General features: G+C 43.6%; 1 protein-coding gene across 4 annotated transcripts in view; it reads left to right on the top strand.

The window, feature by feature from the left end:
* The first annotated feature begins 20 nt into the window (after nucleotides 1-20).
* msrb3 (methionine sulfoxide reductase B3) overlaps nucleotides 21-21,107 on the top strand; it is a 69,007-nt gene continuing 47,920 nt past the window's right edge. For 2 of the 4 annotated variants that reach the window (XM_046379274.1, XM_046379277.1), the window contains exons 1-2: nucleotides 21-698; nucleotides 16,822-16,956. In XM_046379274.1, coding sequence (XP_046235230.1) covers nucleotides 16,881-16,956 — 76 coding nt within the window. In that variant the 5' untranslated portion in view covers nucleotides 21-698; nucleotides 16,822-16,880. The remainder of the gene's footprint in view (nucleotides 699-16,821; nucleotides 16,957-21,107) is intronic. The other 2 variants (XM_046379275.1, XM_046379282.1) reach the window with 2 other exon arrangements.

Consider the following 21,107-nt stretch of genomic DNA (forward strand, 5'->3'; position numbering starts at 1 on the left):
ATTGAACTCCATAATTTATTTCTCATGGTTTCTCAGATGAACTTATCCATCAAGCTCCCCTCCCCTTTTTTCCATCTCACCGAAGCTTCACTGTTTAATGACTCTGATATTTTTGTATTCTGTTCTCCCATGCATACCGTTTTCTCATAGAAACATACATTTAACTAAACATAAGAGATAATTTTACACTGAAAGAACAAAGTACTGTTATGAGTAGTATTCAGGTGTTGTTGGTTGTAAAAAACTGCTTTATTTACAAGCTGTTTATCTGCGTAGTTTATTCATGTAAATAAATGCATTCAAAATTCATCATAACCTCTACAAAATATAATTAGCTGTGTCCATACGCCTGGTGAAGGTTACACTGTCATTCAATTCTGCTTCGTTACCTTCAGCCAAGGCTTCGTTGTTTTAGTTGCTTCCGTTTTGGAGATAACATTTTGTTGCTCGAATGAAAAGAGTTTGGGTTGGCTCTTTGGTTTGTAGTCCAGTTGCATCATGCTGTGACGAAGCTGCTGCCCGTCAGCAAAACGGAAACTGAGAGGGGTCCTGGCCATTTCAGGAGATGTGCAGGACCCGTGTCACTATGAGCTTATACACACGTACCTTGTTTACTTTTAAGCCTGTGTCTGATCGAGGTCGAGGATAACGTTGCTTTATTACCTTGAGCGTCCCTTTTCTGCTGCTGCTTTTCGCTGGTATGAAAACATCTTTTGTATTTTTGTCGAATAATTAAACAAGTGAACCGGGATGAATTTCATTAAGTTTAGCTACCTTTCAGACATACAGACAAATACTATGACGGAATGCGTAAAGTTACTTAGTTTATGCAAACACAAATTAGATATTGATAGGCGGAAGGGTGGTAAACGTAAGAAAGTAATTCGTACGGTGACTTCGACATGTCATCACGTTAAGTATATGTAGACAACCAAACCAGACCAGTTTGTCTGTTTTCATTTGTGTGTCAGTAACAATTTTTACCATTTATCTTCATGAGGTTATGTCAAAAACCCACTAAATTAAGTGGTGTTTATTTAATGGTTGTTCAAAACAAGGCATTCTAAACTGGCACACGGACATCTAGTGGCAGTTGCTGTCACCGGCAGCTTTGGTTAAAGGTTTAGCCTACCATGCAGAATTTGTCAGTTGTTTCGTAAACAAATTATTCAACAGTGCAGGAGACAATAAAGATAGTTTAGAACAGGGTGTAATATTAATATACATTTACAATGCAGACCCTTTAAGTCTTTGTTTTACTTAGGTGGTGATGGTTAACAGTTCAGGAATTTTCATACTTAAAGAACATTGTTGTAATTGTTCAGTCATAAATTACCAAAGCACTGTGGATAGCCCCTCCTGACCCTTACTGAACTCCTGCTAGTAGGGGAGACCGGGGACAGTTGCAACAATTTTTCCATTTGACTCTGTTAAAGTTTGGATTAGACAAACCAAATTTTTATACAATAAACTTACATCTGTCTGTTAATAGTCAACCATTTAAAGATGAAAGTACATTCTTCACAATTTCTGTTTGAATGTAAGGAGTCAGATGTTGCAACTGACCCCGGGCCCAGGTAATTTGTGGGTGGTGCAGTGGTTAGCGCTGTCACCTCATAGCAAGAGGGTTCCAGGTTTGTTGAATCCTGGTCTGGCCCTTCTATGAGGAGTGGGTAAGCAGTATAGAAAATTAATGGATGGATGGAACAGTTTATGAGGCAGTTAACTTTTATTCTGCCTATTGTCAGTATACATTCATTATGCAAAATTGACATTTGAGAAAACTGGACTGTAATATGTGAAACTTCAGAAAACTTGTAAATTATGTGGTCTATTTTTATATTAATACATTGTTTGACAGTTGCAAGTTGCAACAGTTGTTCCAACTGTCCCCCTTCCTGTCAGCCATGATAAAACCTCATGTGCTAGGTGACCTGATACATGCTAACCAATATTAGCTAAAAGTTAACATATCACTTGTTTAAACCATATAAGTTTGAGCTGAATCACAAAAACAGTGACAACAGTTTAACAAAAACAAAGCTCAAGAAAAAAATACTTTCATGCCTCAAAAACATTTTTTTGCCAATAAATCCTGGAGCAGCTCTTGTGCTTGCTTTTTCTCTGCAAGGGAGGGCATCCAACTAAGCATGTGCAGTGTGAGTGTTATCACTCTAGCTTGTTTCTGATTGGAGAAAAATGACATGTTGCAACCATCCCCTGTTACAACTGTCCCCGGTCTCAGCAGAAAACGTCGGTGAGAGTACAAATAGGTGTAACCTAAAATATAGTGTCAACAGTGTTAAATCAAGAGGAAAAAATTAGAGGAATTAGAATAAGAGGAACATTTCCACCTGTAATACATGTCTAAATGCTAGAGTCTTGACACCAAACAATCACATTGGTCATTTAAACAGATTCAAATTTATGTGAAAATGTAATTTGTCTTTCTTTGATATTTTATACTACAGACTACTACGGGACTGAAAACATTAATTTAATTGGCATAAATGGGTTTGTTTGTTGGTTGTTATTCAGTGAATCTGTATGTACTATATTTTTTTTTCAACAATATTTTATTGAACTTTTATATATATATATATATATATACATATATCACTTATACAGATAGACAACAATCAAAACAATCACAAATAATAAACCACAAACACTCAACTACACATGTCAACACGGCAGTTTCACATTGATTGTGCATTTAAACGTTTGAGAAACTCTTTTAATGGTTTCCACACATTCTCAAACTCTGCAGTTTTTCCCCTGGTTATGTAAGTCAGCCTTTCCAACACAATACAAGATGCCATCTCCTTTATCCACACGTATAGAGGGCACATCCATTTTTTTCCAAGACAGAGCGATCATCCTCGCCTGCAAGAGTCCAAAGTCAATTAAAGTTGACTTTTTAGGACTGACAATAAAGTTTTTTGGATATATACCGAGTATACATATTTTTGCCTGGTGAGGTACCTTCACTCCAGCAATCTCAGATAAAATCAGAACAACTTCTTTAGAATATTTTTTTTATTTTTGGGCAATCACATATGCAGTGGTACAGAGTACCCTTTGCTTCCAAGCATTTAATGCATTTGTCTGGCACATCAGGTTACCATTGGTTTAACTTAATCGGCGTAATGTATGTTCTCATCAACCATTTGTATTGTGATAATTACATTCTAGTACTGATAGATTGTCTTTGGGCTCTAAAACAAGCCTCTTCCCAATCAGCCTTTTGTATGTCTTCCTAAGTATCCAGCCTCCATGCCTCTAGCCTGTCGATGATGGACTCTTTATTATAAGACATCAAAGCTGTATAGAATAAGATGAACTTTATTGATCCCGCAGCGGGGAAATTTATTTGTCATGGCAGCTCACAAGAACAGAAAAAGAGTGCAAATTGCAAAAAGTGTGCAAAAACAGTTGCAAAAAATTATAGAGGTAATAAATTAAATTAACAATTTACAGTACAGTAAACCCACTATAATGTACAGCTATATACAAGTCCTCATAAGGGAGGGAAAGAGGACTAGATCATTGAATTATGTAGTCTAACCGCAGTGGGAATGAAGGACCTGCGGTAGCGCTCCTTCCTACACTGAGGGTGTAGCAGTCTGCCGCTGAAGGAGCTGCTCAGAGCCTCCACTGTCTGATGCAGAGGGTGAGAGGTGTTGTCCATAATGGATGTCAGCTTGGCTAACATCCTCCTCTCACCCACCTCCTCCACGGAGTCCAGTGGGCAGCCCAGGACAGAGCTGGCCCTCCTGACCAGCTTATTTAGTCTCTTCCTGTCCCGGTCCATGCTGCCTAGTCCCCAACAGACCATAGCGTAGTCATAAAAAGTCTTTAGGAGGGGCCTGCACACTCCAGAGGAGTGTCTCCTCAGAAGGTCAGAAGGCAGTCGTGGATCAGCGGTTAGGGTGTCGGACCCGTAACCGGTGGATCGCTGGTTCGATTCCCCGTACCGGTGTCCACCCTGTGAGTTGCTCCACAGTGCAGTGACCAGGATGCAGACACAGCACCCACAGTCCCTCCTACCCTTGAGCAAGGTACCTAACCCCCACTGCTCCCCGGGCGCTGCACGCGGTCGCCCACTGCCCCGGGTTTGCTGTTTGTGTGTGCACGTCACTTGGGTGGGTTAAATGCAGAGCACGAATTTCGTTGGAGTGAGTTCCCTCCAATGACAAAATATGTCACTTTAAGGTGGAGGCAACTTTGGCCCTTGTTGTACAGAGCACCGGTGTTATGTGACCAGTTCAGTTTATGGTTGAGGTGAACACCCAGATACTCAAAACTGTCTACCATCTCAGCCCTGGATGTTCACTGGTGTAAGTGGTAGTGTCCTTCTCCGGAAGTCAATCACCATCTCCTTTGTTTTACTGGTGTTTTTACTGGTGGTTGTGTTCACACCAGTCCACAATGACTGACCTGTTCCCCTCAGACACACTCCCCTCAGAGTAGTCAGAGAACTTCTGGAGGTGACACATGCTGCAGACCACCACCTCAGACACACAGTTACGCAGTCTCACATACTGTGGCCTGTTGGTAAGGGGTTGTCGATGATCCAAGCAGCCAAATGTCCATCCACTCCTGCTCTCTCCAAGTGAGTCAGCGCCCAGTGCAGCAGGTAGGTGACAGCCATCCACCCTGGGGGCAGTCGTGGATCAGCGGTTAGGGTGTCGGACCCGTAACCGGTGGATCGCTGGTTGGATTCCCCGTACCGGTGTCCATGGCTGAGGTACCCTTGAGCAAGGTACCTAACCCCCACTGCTCCCCGGGCGCTGGACGCGGTCGCCCACTGCCCCGGGTTTGCTGTGTGTGTGCACGTCACTTGGGTGGGTTAAATGCAGAGCACGAATTTCGTTGGAGTGAGTTCCCTTGAATGACAAAATATGTCACTTTCACTTTCACTGATGTTTGGCCTGTAGGCAAACTGCAGCGTGTCCATCGCTATACTCACCACAGAGCAAAGGTGACTGAGGATGAGCCTCTCCATGGTCTTCATCAGATAGGAGGTCAAGGCGACAGTAGCCTGTAGTGGTTTGGCTCCTTGGGATGTGCAGTCTGAGGAACTGGAACCACAGGACAGGGACCTTCTTGAAACTGAGGCTCAGGTTGAAGATGTACATGACCACCTCACAGAGCTGGTGAGCACAGTCCCTAAGCAGTCTGGGGCTGATCTCATCTGGTCCTGCAGCTTTCCTGCTCTTCAACCGCCTCAGTTCTCTCCTCACCTGGTCCGATGTTGAGAAGAGGGGGTGAGGGGTGAGGGAGGGGCGTGGGGAGGGGGAAGGGGTAGACAGTAGGGGATGGGGTGCTGATAGTGGAAGGGGGGCTGATGTGAAGTGGTGTGAAGACAGGGGGGTGATGGGAGGAGGAGTAGAAGACAGTGATGGTCGGGTGATGGTGGTAGTGTCTGCTGGTCTGGAGATGTGTGAAGAGGGGAGAGGATGGGTGGCAGAGGGGGTGGGGTTGGGCTTGCCCAGTGCTGGTTGCCTTCAGCTGTCCCTTTGGCTCCACTCTGACCATGTCCTGAGATGGTCTTCAGGCCCCTCCACACATCTCGTGTGTCGTTCTGCTCCAGCCGCTCCGAGGAGCGGCTTCTTGCTTATTGTGTACTTGAGTTCACACTGTTCTCTCTTCTGCTCCACTCTGTCCCCAGAAAAGAAAGCCCTCATCTTCTGGATCAACAGGGCTTTCAGCTCAGGGGTCATCCAGGGCTTGTTGTTGGAGAAACACCGTACCCTCCGGGTTGGCAAAGTGTTCTCCACAAAGAAGTTAATGTAGTCTGTGATGCAGTCGGTCAGGCCATTGATGTCATCAGCATGAGAGCTGTAAAGTGTCCCAACAGTCTCAGTCTCTTACTGGCCTCATCAGTCCACACTTTGACAGACTTCTTCTGTGCAGGCTCTCACGAGACAGTGATCAGAGCGTCCAAGCGGGGGGAGGGGGCAGAGGTATGCGTCTTTTACATTTACATACAAAAGGTCCAGCATCTTGTTGTCCCTGGTGTGGCACTTCACATATTGTGTGAATGTGGGGAGAATGGAAGATAGAGAGGCTCTATTGAAGTCTCCACTGATAAGCAGGAGGGACTGTGGGTGCTGTGTCTGCATCCTGGTCACTGCACTGTGGAGCAACTCACAGGCAGCTGCTGCATCGGCCGAGGGAGAGATGTACACATTAAACACAATAACGTGCAACAACTCCCTTGGAATGTATTAAGGCTGAATGCCAACAGCAGGTAACTCGATGTCTTTAGTGCTGACTTGTTTCTTAACAGAGATGTGCCCCGGGTTGCACCACCATTAATAAACACAGCCAGCCCCCCGCCTTTCTGCTTACCACAGTCCTCCACTCTCCAGTCAGCACGCACAAGTTTAAAACCATCCAGGAAAACCACTGAGTCCGGTATCAGTCCATTCAGCCATGTCTCAGTGAAACACATAAGACTGCACTCCCTGTACTCCCTCTGGAGCCGGATCAGTGCCGTAACCTCATCGATCTTATTGGAAAGGGAACGGACATTTCCCATAATAACGGAGGGTAAATATGGTCTGTACCTCCATTTCCTCTCCTGGATCTTTCGTCCCACTCTGCAGCCTCTCTTTCTACTCCGTATTTCTGCAGGACTCTCTGGTTTCTCCGGGTGGAGAAGAGCAGGGCCGCATAGAGCTAACAGCTGATCCCTGGTGTAAACAATAGAGCCATGGCTGAAGCTGAAGGGGGGAGTGCCGGAAAGGTCAAAAAACAGCAAAAAACAGAAAACAAAACTAATAAAAGTGGTGTCCCTGTGTGCGCATTTGCGACAGGAATCAACCACATTAAACCAAACAGGTAAAACACGCCTAAAAAACAGTAGAAAAACTAAAAAGAAGAGGAGGGGGCAAGAGGTGCTTCTAAGTGTAAGGTCTTTAAAATGTGATAGTGGTGGTTCAGTTACTACATTCTTATATTTAGATAGAATAAAATGTTTCAATTGCAGATACTTAAAAAATGTTTTCTAGGAATATAGTATGACCTGATCAAATGTAAGAAAATTACCATCCATATAAAGGTCCTCTATTTTTTGCGCACCATTATCTGCCCAAATTTTCAATCCACCGTCTGCCCTTCGTGCTTTGAAATATGTATTGCCCCATATGTGGCAGAAACGAGAGATGGGAGGAGTGTCTCCAATATGCTGATGTGCTTTGTACCAATATTTCTGAGGAAAGGGTTCTTTGTTAATCTTTTTAGCTTCTTTGGGTCTGCAGAATATACAATCTTAAAATGAGGTTTGGTGCTGATGCCTGCTCAATATTCACCCAGGCTGGAGGGGCCTCCAGTGAGAAATAAAACATTGCAGAACATAACTGGACAGACCAATAATACAATTTCAGATTTGGGAGCCGTGGGCAAACCCTCTCATATGGCAAGTATAGCAATCTGGGCCTCAGTCTAGACATTTTGTTGTTCCAGATGACTTTACCAAAAGTACTATTAAGCTTATCAAAAAATGAACCTGGCAGCGGGAGTGAGAGTGATTGAAACAGGTATAAAAATTTGTATAATATGCTAATTTTAATCAGATTTATACAACTAAACATTGATATGGGCAACGTCAACCATCAAGCCAATGTCTTATTTATTTCATCTGTCAGTGGATCATAGTTTGCTGGGATGATCATTTTAATTTCAGGTGTAATTTTGACCCCAAAGTAGGTGAATCCTTTCTTTGCATTAAAAAAGGGTTTTTATAACCAGGTTTAATCTCTCTTTTTTAAAAAAACAGCATAGATGATTTTGCATTATTAATGTTATGCTCAGAGAACCGCCCAAACAGTTCAATCTGTTGTAGAACGTGTGGGACACCAATTGATAGTGTAGTTAAAAACACAGTCATGTCATCAGCATATAAGGATATTTTATGTTCCTGTTCTAGTAAACAATGATATGATCATCTATGTCCTTATTACCATAGCTAGTGGCTCTATGACTAATATAAATAACATAGGTGACAGGGGGCGACTAGATTGCTCCAAGGTGACTGGTTTAGAGACTATACTATTTGTCAAGACACTGACTGTTGGGTATATAAAATCTGAATCCATTTAAGACATTTCTGTCCAAATCCATAGCACAACAACATCAGCTCGCTCCAGAACATGCACCCGCAGGCTTTTTACGTGGTTGCAGGAGATTTCAACCACGTAAACCTGACAGACACTCTGCCTAAGTTTTACCAGCATGTCACCATACCAACACGTGGAAATAACATGCTGGACTGTGTTTACACAAACAAACGACAGCACAGAGCTGTCCCCCACCCCCACCTCGGCTTTTCCGACCACATCTCCATCATGCTGGTTCCTGCCTACCGTCCGCTGCTCAAACGCCACACGCCAACACAGAAGACCATCACCGTGTGGCCCAGCGATGCTGTCCCTGTACTGCAGGACTGTTTCCAGCGCACGGACTGGCAGGTCTTCAGGGAAGCAGCTGTCCATGAGGGAGAGGTGGACCTGGAGGACTATACATCTGCTGTCCTCAGTTACATCTACAAGTGTGCAGAGGATGTTACCAGTACCAGGACTGTAACCACCTACCCAAACCAAAAACCCTGGCTGAACACAGAGGTCTGGTCTCTGCTGAAAGCCAGGGATGCTGTGTTTAGGTCAGGTGACAGACTGAGCTGACAGCAGGAGTTAAGAGGGCCAAGACCGCATACATCCAGAGGATCCAGGGACACTTTGTATCCAACGATCCACGGAGCATGTGGAGGGGCATAAAGTGAATCACAGACTATAACACCAGAGATGCACAATGCCCCAGGAACCCCTCTCTGCCTGATGCTCTCAACAACTTCTTTGCCTGCTTTGAGGACGTGGACACCCCCCTCAGCACCAGACTCACCCCTCCCCACCTGGTGAAGAGCCCCTCCGCATGACCCCAGCAGAAGTGAGGAGGACCCTCCAGAGGATAAACTCACACAAAGCTGCAGGTCCCGATAACATCCCGGGGCGGGTGCTGAAGGGCTGTGCACATCAGCTGACAGAGGTATTGACGGACATCTTCAACACGCGTCTGAAGACCGCCACGATCATTCCCATCCCCAAGACCTCCACAGTGATGAGCCTGAATATCTATCGGCCAGTAGCCCTCATCCCGATAGTCATGAAGTGCTTTGAGAGACTGGTCATGGCCTGCATCAAAGACTGCATCGATGTCACTGTGGACCCACACCAGTACACATATAGGAAGAACCGATCCACAGAGGATGCCGTATCTTCCGTGGTCCACACAGCTCTCGCCCTCCTAGAGAATAAAGACTCCTATGTCCGCCTGCTCTTCGTGGATTTTACATCAGCCTTTAATACAGTCATTCCACAGACACTGATCCACAAGCTTAGTACTCTCGGACTGAGCTCCACCCTCTGCAATTGGGTCCTGGACTTCCTGACGGACAGGCCGCAGACTGTGAAGATCCACGACATCTCCTCCTCCCCCATCACCCTCAGCACCGGCTCTCCCCAGGGCTGTGTGCTGAGCCCCCTCCTGTTCACCCTGCTCACACACGACTGTTCAGCGCAACATCCGAGCTGCCTGATCGTGAAGTTTGCGGATGATACAGTTGTGATTGCACGCATCGTCAATGAGTCCGACTACAGGCAGGAGGTGGAACACCTGGAGGCTTGGTGCAGAGAGAACAACCTCTGCATTAACGTGAAAAAGACCAAGGACATGATCGTGGATTTCAGAAGGGGCAGACATCACCTTCCTCCCCTGTACATCGGAGGGACAGCAGTGGAAGTGGTCTCCAGCTTCAGGTACCTGGGTGTCCACATAACGGACGACCTCATCTGGAGCAACAACACTTCCTGCCTCATCAGGAAGGCACACCTCTACTTTCTCAGGAGGCTGAGGCATGCCGGACTGGGGAGCTCAGTCCTGACATCTTTTTACAGATGTGTGGTGGAGAGCGTCCTGTGCTCCTGCATCACTGTGTGGCACAGCAGCTGCTCTGCGGGAGAGAAGAAGGCTCTGCAGAGGGTGGTGAAAGCTGCCCAGAAGACTGTGGGACACAACCTATCCACAACCACAGACATTTACACCTCCAGATGCAGGAAAAGGGCATCATGAAGGACCCCACCCACCCCTCACACAAACTGTTTGCCCCTCTCCCCTCAGACAGGATGCTACGGAGCATTAAGAGCAGGATCACCAGACTGAGATTTATCTTTAATCTTTTATGAGATTTATAACTGGATTTATGCATAACATGAATATTCTATTTTAAACTTCAACCAAATTTATGTCATCTATATATTGCTTTAGTAATTTTCTTGTCTGTGCCTTCCGAGTTTAAACTACAATTAAACTCTCTTCCAATAATGTAGAAGCCCCGTAAAGTAGACAGAGCAAGGAAAAGATTTTCAAAAAATTTAGGATTATCCTCATTTGGGCCATATATACTAACTAAATTTAATGTAAGGGAGAGAATGGTACCATGCGTAATGACGAATCTCCCAGCTGGGTCCTGGATTGTTTTTATAGGTTAAAATGGTATGCTTCTATGAATTAAAATAAGTACACCTATAGCATAATTATTGTATGATGCGTGTGTCACTCTACCTGGCCATCTATTCTGTATTGGTTTAATGTCAGAAGCTTCTTGAAGAAAAATTATTTTAGACTTAAGCTGTTTGATCTGGTTTATAACCTGTTTCACTTTAATCAATTTCCGTAGCCCCCTAATCTTCCAACACATAACTTTTATATCAGAGATATGAGATATTCTGAGTGACTGAGTGTTCCATACACAATGTGGTATATGTCAGTTGTACAGGGAAAAGGAGTAAGAAATGTTTCAGCTGTGCACTGAGTGCACGACATACAAAAATACCATATACACTTACATATATGTCTATATATGTAAGTGTATTATGGTGTTTAAACACCTTGTTTCCCCTCCCTTACTCAAAACAGAACCTGGAGGGCTTATGGTGATCCACTCTATAGAGGACATGAATAGTTAGACTTTCGGAAAGTGCCAGCTCCATCGCTCCCCCTCACCCCGACAGACACCCCCATCTCCATGGTGGACTCCTTCCGCTTCCTGGGTACCACCATCACCCGGGACCCTCATCAAAAAGGCCCAGCAGAGGCTGTTCTTCCTGCTGCAGCTGAGGAAACTCAAGGTGCCAGTAAAGATGATGGTTCAGTTCTACACAGCCATCACTGAGTCCATTGTCACCTCCTCCGTCACCGTGTGGTACGCTGGGGCCACTGCCAGGGACAAGCACAGAGCGCAGCGTGCAGCGTGCTGTGCGCTCTGCTGAGAAGGTGATTGGCTGCAGCCTTCCATCTCTCCGAGACCTGTACATCTCCAGGACTCTGAGGGGTGCAGGTCAGATCACAGCTGACCCTTCTCACCCTGGACATGGACTCTCTCTATGATCCATCTACTGACCATTTGCACTGTTTACCTCACCTACTTGCACTACTTTCACTCTGTACTACCTCCAGAACCATATTTATTTTACTTATGTTATATTTTTTTGTTTTACCTTGTTTTATTTTATTTTATTCTATTATTATATGTTACTTGTTATTATGTTCTGTGTATGCACCAATCACCAAGACAAATTCCTAGTAACGTGAAACCTCTTCTGATTCTGAGAAGAGGTTTCTGATTCTGAACTAACTCCATAAGCGACCAGAGGAGTCCGCCAACCACGCACCTTATATTTTCAACAATATATATAGTCAACTTACAATGTAAAATAATTATATGTATGTGTGTATATACACACACATATATATATATATATATAAATAAATAAATAAAGTAGACACTGAGTATGTATGTCAGTGTTGCCTGTTATAAATTCTCATTCAGGTCCATACATTTCCAAAGTCTGTAAGAGAATAATTAAATAAAGCGGGGAAAAAAACCCAAAAAAACTCCTCGGACTCATTGCAGGATTACACCATACCTCTTAAAACAAGCAGCTGGTTTCCGTGGTGAAGGAAGTAAACGGGTCTCACATCTCAGCGCTGGCTTCATCCAGTCTCTCAAACATGTTTACTGTGGAAGTCCTCTGCCTCTTATGCTGATGAAAACGAGTGTATCCTCCCATTATGGAGGACTCTCATTTTGCACGGGTTAAGCTGAAACCCACGAAAAATTCCCTTTTCATTGAATATTTTCTTTATTGTGTTGAATCCAAAGCTCTGTCGCATGGTCTTGAGTGAAAGATTCCGGACGAAGAAAAGTTTGTTTTCCTCACGCATGATGTCGTGCTGTTTAACGGAGCGAAAAACGAATTCCTGGTCTTGAAATTTCAGGAACCGAATGAGAACCGCTCTATTCTGGTTTGCTTTTGGTGGCGCTAGGGTTCAGTGAGCTCTCTCTAGGATGAAGGTCCTGTCAGTGTCCAGTTACAGCCAGCGAGGCAGTATGTTCTGTATGAAATCGATTTGAAATCGTTTGGCTGTCTTCAGCGCCCTCCCATAGGCCGAACAACCGCAGGTTATTCCTTCAACTGAGATTTTCAAGGTCCTTGGTCTCGGTTTCCAGATAGGACCCAGACCCAGGCAGTCATCGATACAGTCTAGTTTAGATCCGAACTCAGAGCGAAATGTCTATATTTTATCTATCTCCTTACCTAGAAGATAAGACATGAGTTGCTCTTCTTTTACACAAATCTCTTTCATTAGTGCTATCTCTGATTTTACTGGTAGATTTATTATCCTTACTGTACAGATTTAAAACATTATAGTGCTAGCAGCTGTAAATGTTCCCATTTTTTGAGACTGCTTTTTTAAGTGTTATTTATCCTCATGCCACTTATTATTGGAAGGAGATTTTAATTGGTTGAATAGTCTAAAAATGAAGTGTGCATGCTTTTAACAGACACTCCCAAATTTATTTACTGTGTTGTTATTTTACAATACTTCTTTTACTTGATAACTTTTAGACAACATTTTCCTTCCTTCCTACCACACACCAAGGAAATTTGTGGGTCTTTCAGTGTTTTGTTCATCACTGAACAACTCCTTTCAGTGTGGCGATGCTCCACACTGCCTGCATTGTTTAGGGATCAGGGATCAGCTGATGGACCTGAAGCTTGCCACTGCTCCAGAGAAAACACAAAGAGGACATTAAAGCCATCCTAAATCAAAGGAAGAGGGCTTTAGAGCGGACAACAAGGAAGAGATGTGAGCTATACGGAGAGACCTGAGATCAAGAATGTGATGGTCACACCAAAGTATTTAAAAATGTCCACCCTCTCCACTTCAGACCCACTGATGCAGTAAATGGATGTCCTTCTGCTGCTTCTTCCTGTAGTCCACAATCAGCTCCTTAGTTTTGCTGATATTCAACAGGAGGTTATTCTCCTGGCACCAGCTCTTCAGGTGGGTGACCTCCTACCTGTAGGCCTCCTCCTTGTTGTGGGAGATTAACCCCACGATGGCTGTGTTGTCAGCAAACTTTATAATGATGTTGCTGTCTGATGTGGACACTCAGTCATGTGTGTACAGGGAGTACAGCAGGGGAATCAGCACGCAGCCTTGGGGGGATCCAGTGTTGAGGGTGAGGGGGGATAAGCTATAGGGGCCCATACGTACCACCTGTTGTCTGCCGGTAAGGAAGCTGTGAATCCACCTGCACAGGGAGGAGTTCAGTCCAAGATAACACAGCTTACTGACCAGATTGGAGGGGACTATGGTATTGAATGCTGAGCTGTAGTCCACAAACAGCACTCTCACATAGTTCCCCATCCTAATGTCTAAGTGGGAAAGTGTCTTGTGCGGCATGAAGGTTATGATGTCGTCTGTGGATCTGTCTGGGCGGTATGCAAACTGAAGGGGATCCAGGGTGGAGGGCAGAGAGGAGATGGTGAATGTTTTGACCAGCGTCTCAAAACATTTCATCACCACAGATGTGAGGGCTATGGGGCGATAGTCATTACGGTTACTGGGCTAGGCTGTCTTCGGGATGGGGACTACAACAGACTTTTTAAAGCAGGTGGGAATCACACACTGTGAGAGGGAGAGGTTGAATATCGTTGTAAACACCGGTGCGAGCTGTTCAGCGCAGGCTTTGAGGACCCGACGGCTAATGCCGTCAGACCCTGCTGCTTTCCTGGTGTTTACACTTCTAAACATCCTCCTTGCCTCCAGCTCCGTCACAATGAGCGTCACCTGTCCACTGGCTGGGAGCGCAGCTTCTTGCCTGCTGTCCGACTCGAAACGTGCAAAGAAGTTGTTGATCTCATCAGCTAGAGAAGCATCGACTCTCATCGTGGGTGGATGTGTAGCTTTGTAGTCTGTGATGGTGCGTAGTCCCTGCCACAGCGCCCTCCATCTGCAGTCTTTCTGCGTAGTGGCGTTTAGCCTCCTTCACCGTCCTACAGACAGCGTAGGTCGCTGCCCTGTACAGCGTTGTGTCACCGGTGGCGGGGAGTCACAAGTTGTAGGCAGTGGTGTGGGCCCTCAGCGCATCGCGGACCGTTTTGTCCACCCACGGCTTCTGCTTCTGGGAAAAGTTCTGATGGTGGCTGTTGCTGTTATGTCTTCCACCATTTTCCCGATAAATCCCACAACCACTTCCGTGAACTCGTTGATGTCACCGCCCGAGCTGCACCGAAACATGTTCCAGTCCGCTGAATCCAGTGCACCCCGCAGAGCGACCTCTGATACTTCTCTGACTGCAGGAGATTCCTGCTTCAGCCGTTGTTTATATTTCGGCATGAGAAGGACTGCACTGTGGTCCGAAAGGCCAAACGGAGGCAGATATTTGGCCTTGTAACCATCCTTGAAAGGAGAGTAACAGTGGTCCAGAGTCCTCTCTCCTCTGGTGGGGCAGTCGATGTGTTGTTTAAACACCGGTATCACCTCAGGTTAGCACGGTTAAAGTCCCCGGCCACAATGAGGGCTGCATCAGGCTGGTTAGCTCGATAGGTATATATTGCCTCAGGTAGCTCGGTGAGAGCAATGTCCGTGTTCGCCTGAGTTGGGATGTAAACCGCGCTGATGATGACCGTAAATGATGATGATGAAGTAAACTCGCGGGCAGGTAGAAAGGACAGCACTGGAGCTACAGGTCAGGGATGCATGAGTGTTTGAGAGACACAACATTCCTGTTGTCACACCAGTTGTTGTTCACCATCAGACACATACCACCTCCCCTTGATTTACCAGACTCGCCCGTCCTGTCCTTGCGGTGAACTGAGAAGAACTCCGCTGGTTGAACGGTGTGGTCCGGAGTCGGGGGTCAGCCATGTCTCAGTGAGGCAGATGACATTACAGTCTTGTATATCCCTCTGGAACTTTATTCTGGCCCTGAGTTCATCAAGCTTGTTTTCCAGTGACTGGACATTGGCGAGTAGGATGCTGGGCAGAGGTGAATGGTGTGCTCTGCGTCTCAGTCTGTTCCCAACGCCTAACACAGATGCTTTACAGATGCTTTACTGGATTGAGATCTGGAGAATTTGGAAGCCAGTTTGGAGGCCACCTCAAACTTTTTGTTGCATTCCTCAAACCATTCTTGAACCGTTTTTGCAGTGTGGCAGGGTGCTGCTGAAAGAGGTCACTAGCACCAGGGAATAGTTTCCATGAATGGGTGTACTTGCTCAGCAGCAATGTTTATGTTCCGCCAGCTTGCCCCCTTCCCATAGGTGCCATGTCCTCCCCAAGTAAGTGACGCACACTCACCCGGCCACACAGGATGGAAAAGAAAATGAGATTCATTAGGTCAGGCCACCTTCTTCTTCTTCCATTTCACCGTGGTCTAGTTCTGATGCTCATTTGCCTATTGTAGGCACTATTGGGGGTGGACACAGATTAGCATGGGCACCCTGACTGGTATTCGCAGCCTCACACACGACAAACTGCAATGCACTGTGTTCTGACAACTTTCTGTCAGAACCAGCTGAAACTTCAGCCATTGAGCTACGGTAGCTCTTCATGAGAATTTTACTGACTCCGCTATTGTGTGGTGATCCGCGAGACTCTAAAGAATTGGAGTGGATTCTTTTATTGGGTTGTGTTTCTTGTATTTTCATTTCTATCTTTCCTCACACTCTTCTTCTCTGAACAGTGAGGCGAAGGTCTCTGTAATATTGTAATAATTAATTGTATATAAATGTAATAAGATTGTAATAAAGGAATTAATCACATGTGCAGTTAATGTTATTTGTTTTTCTGTGTGTGTTTGTGTCAACCAAACCCAACTCCACACTCCCACCAATTGCCTTCTTGAAATAAAATCCTGGTTCAGCTCAAACTTCCTCAAATTGAACAGCAATAAAACAGAACTTCTTCTAATAGACACTAAATCCAACTGGTCCTTATCATCATCCATCCCCCCCCCCCCACCACCACACACACACACACACACACACACACACACACAGGGGAGCAGAGCAGCTGAATGCTCTGGAACTCACTCAAACCTGACCTCCACAACACTGACTCACTCCCACCCATCTGTTTAGGCTAGCCTACTCCCTCAATCCACAACTGCATTGTCTATTTCAAATTGTATTTTTTTGTTATTAATATTGTGTCAGTTTATATGTTGAATCAAGTAAGGTGACCTTGAGTGTCTAGAAAGACGCCTATAAATAAAATGCATTTATATCATTATTTATTATTATGATTGTCATGCTTGTTAACAATGTACTTTGCATGAACAGTGGGAATCCCAAGCAATGTTGATGACTGGTGCTTTTATTAAAGGTCTTGCCTCTAATGCTGTTCAGTATCTTGAGCTGCATTGTCTCATGTTGTTCCTCTGTCTCTCTGTTCCCCTTCATCCAGCAGAGTCCTTGGTTATAACCCTTGGTTCTTGTAGTGGGTGGAGTACCTCTCAAGCAGTCATGTCAGGCTTCAATCTGCTGCATCTAATAACCAGGAGCCAGCCTGTAGCTCTGAGGTCCTGCAGTCTTCCCTCAGGTCCACTGACTGGGTGCTGTGTGCTTGCTGTGTTCTGCCTCTCTAAAAGCCTTAACACCTGGCTGGTGTGTCAGCATGTCTTTACTGTTCCAATCTGCTTGTGTTTAATATGATATAAGCTGCTGTCAGTTATTTTCTTGAGTTTGATCAGTCCTCTCATGCAATGATGAACAAATTTTTGCAGTGAACAATACATCAGAGCTCCCTAATTGGACCAAATCTAAACAGGGATGGCTATTGTGGAAGATATTTTCTGGTCACAATTCAAATTAAAAGTCCAAGTAGGAAATTAACATACATACAGTTTTTTTTTTGGGGGGGGGGGTTAACATAGATAAACAAAAGAAGAAGAAGAAGAAAAACAATGAAACAACAAGACTTAACACTTATTTATGTTCAAAAGGAGTGGGAAGAAGCCAAAGCTTATTCAATCTCACCCCTTCTCCCTAATTACTTCAGTATATACAGTGGCTTGCGAAACTATTTGGCCCCCTTGAACTTTGTGACCTTTTTCCACATTTCAGGCTTCAAACATAAAGATATAAAACTGTAATTTTTTGTGAAGAAACAACAACAAGTGGGACACAATCATGAAGTGGAACAAAATTTATTGGATATTTTTAACTTTTTTAACAAATAAAAAATGAAAAATTGGGTGTGCAAAATCATTCAGCCCCATTGAGTTAATACTTTGTAGCGCCACCTTTTGCTGCGATTACAGCTGCAAGTCGCTTGGGGTATGTCTCTATCAGTTTTGCACATCGAGAAACTGATATTTTTGCCCATTCCTCCTTGCAAAACAGCTCGAGCTCAGTGAGGTTGGATGGAGAGCGTTTGTGAACAGCAGTTTTCAGTTCTTTCCACAGATTCTCAATTGGATTGAGGTCTGGACTTTGACTTGGCCATTCTAACACCTTGATATGTTTTTTGGTGAACCATTCCATTGTAGCTTTTGCTTTATGTTTTGGATCATTGTCTTGTTGGAAGACAAATCTCCGTCCCAGTCTCAGGTCTTTTGCGGACTCCATCAGGTTTTCTTCCAGAATGGTCCTGTATTTGGCTCCATCCATCTTCCCATCAATTTTAACCATCTTCCCTGTCCCTGCTGAAGAAAAGCAGGCCCAAACCATGATGCTGCCACCACCATGTTTGACAGTGGGGATGGTGTGTTGAGGGTGATGAGCTGTGCTGCTTTTACGCCAAACATAACGTCTTGCATTGTTGCCAAAAAGTTCGATTTTGGTCTCATCTGACCAGAGCACCTTCTTCCACATGTTTGGTGTGTCTCCCAGGTGGCTTGTGGCAAACTTTAAACGACACTTTATATGGATATCTTTAAGAAATGGCTTCCTTCTTGCCACTCTTCCATAAAGGCCAGATTTGTGCAGTATACGACTGATTGTTGTCCTATGGACAGATTCTCCCACCTCAGCTGTAGACCTCTGCAGTTCATCCAGAGTGATCATGGGCCTCTTGGCTGCATCTCTGATCAGTCTTCTCCTTGTATGAGCTGAAAGTTTAGGGGGACGGCCAGATCTTGGTAGATTTGCAGTGGTCTGATACTCCTTCCATTTCAATATTATTGCTTGCACAGTGCTCCTTGGGATGTTTAAAGCTTGGGAAATCTTTTTGTATCCAAATCCAGCTTTAAACTTCTCCACAACAGTATCTCGGACCTGCCTGGTGTGTTCCTTGTTCTTCATGATGCTCTCTGCGCTTTAAACAGACCTCTGAGACTATCACAGTGCAGGTGCATTTATACAGAGACTTGATTACACACAGGTGGATTCCATTTATCATCGTTAGTCATTTAGGTCAACATTGAATCATTCAGAGATCCTCACTGAACTTCTGGACAGAGTTTGCTGCACTGAAAGTAAAGGGGCTGAATAATTTTGCACGCCCAATTTTTCGTTTTTTCATTTGTTAAAAAAGTTTAAAATATCCAATAAAGTGTGTTCCACTTCATGATTGTGTCCCACTTGTTGTTGATTCTTCACAAGAAATTACAGTTTTATATCTTTATGTTTGAAGCCTGAAATGTGGAAAAAGGTCACAAAGTTCAAGGGGGCCAAATAGTTTCGCAAGCCACTGTACTATACTAATAATTTAGAAAATAGTGATATATATATATATATATATATATATACACACATATATACATCGATACACATACGTTCATCATACAATAATGTATAATTTATAAGCATATGCATACATAAACAGATACACACATATATATATATAGACATACATAAGCACATGCACATACATACCACAATACAGAGAAGAAATAAATAAAGAAATAAATAGAATAACTAAACAAGTACAGCCATATTTCTTGAGAACACCTAATTGTTAAAGCCCTTCTTCAAGCCTGTACCCTGTGAGAACCATATGCTTGTACTGCTTTTTAAACTGGGTCATGCTTGGACATTGCTTTAACTCCACACCCAATCTGTTCCACAACCTCACTCCACAAACAGAAACACAAAAACCTTTTAATGTTGTACGGACCTTCTGATGTTTTAAATTGAACTCTCCCCTCAGATTATAACTCCCATCTCTGTTATAAAAACATTTTTGTATATTTCCAGGAAGTAGATTATGTATAGTTTTGTACATGACTTGTACTGTTTGAAAATTAACCAGTTCAGTGAATTTGAATAATACTGATTGTAAAAATAATGAATTGGTGTGATCCCTATAACCAGCATTATGAATTATTCTTATGGCTCTTTTTGCAGTATGGATAGTGGTTGTATTGTACATTTGTAAGTATTGCCCCAAACCACTGCACAGTAATGTAAATATGGTAAAAGCATTGAGCAGTAGAGAATGTGGAGTGACATGTGGTTAAAAAGATTAGTTTAGTTTAGTTTAGAAAAGTTTTACTGTTAGCAATAGAAGGAATAATCAGGTCATAATTAAACTTATGAAAAGGAAATTGAAATAAAGCAAATAGAAAATGATCACCTGAAAATGTTTTATGACAGTGAAGAATGTTAAATTTAAAATGCAAAAGCTTAAATGGAAATGCTCTAACTGAAAGCTTACATTTTAAAGATAAAAGTTAAAATGGCAAAAGACAACAGGGGCTGAATACAAGAAAAAATGAAGGAAATGAATAAAATCTCCAGACTGCTTTCTTATGCTGCTCCAGAAGAACACAGCTACAGTACAAGTACATCTCAGAAACTTAGAATATCATGAAAAAGTTCAGTACTTTTTGTCACTCATTTCAGAAAGTGAAACCCATCATTACACTTCAAAGCAACCTGGGCTTCCATTACACCTGATCAGTGCCACAGGCTGATTGCCTTCATGCCACGCCACACTGATGCAGTAATTCATGTAAAAGGAGTCCCAATCAAGTATTAAGTCCATACAAATGAACATACTTTTCATAAACCTGACATTTCTGTTTAAAATATCCTTTTGGGTGAATTTTGGGTTTTCATTATCTTTAAGCCAGAATCATCAAAATTACAAGAAATAAAGGCTTGAAATATTTCACTATGTGTAATGAATATATATAATATATGGGTTTCACTTATCTTTATTTTCTGCCGATTAATGACATCCTTCCTCCAATGTTCCCACCATGGTCTCAGTTGTTCAAGCAGTAGATCATCCCAGCTAGTTCCTTGACAACACATTTCCTGCTAAATTTTTCTTCTGTTGAAAGGATAGATAGCGGGTGACAAATCCCAGAGGGTTGTAGGTACAGGTCCATCTATAATATTGTGGAAGTTTTTTCTGTAGTTTTAATTCAGAAAATGAAACTTTCATATATTCTGTATTCATTGCACATAAAGTAAAATATTTCAAACCTTATTTTTGTTTTCACTTCAATAATTACAACTAACAGCTCAAGAAAATCAAAATCTAGTATCTTAAAATAGAATATTGAACTTAGAGTTTGATTAAATTATCATTCATACAGTTTAACTGAGTATCTCTGACTAGTTCAGCACATGTAGCCACAGTCATGGAGAGGACTGCTTTTCTGACACTTGTCCAGAAGATGATCATCAACGCCCTTCACACAGGAAGTCATCACTGAAAAGGCTGGCTGTTCTCAGAGTGCTGTATCAAAGCATATTCATGGAAAGTTGACTGGAAGGGAATAGTGCAGTAGGAAAAGGTGC

Source organism: Scatophagus argus, chromosome 22, assembly GCF_020382885.2.
Source record: "Scatophagus argus isolate fScaArg1 chromosome 22, fScaArg1.pri, whole genome shotgun sequence".
Classification (NCBI taxonomy): Eukaryota; Metazoa; Chordata; class Actinopteri; family Scatophagidae; genus Scatophagus; species Scatophagus argus.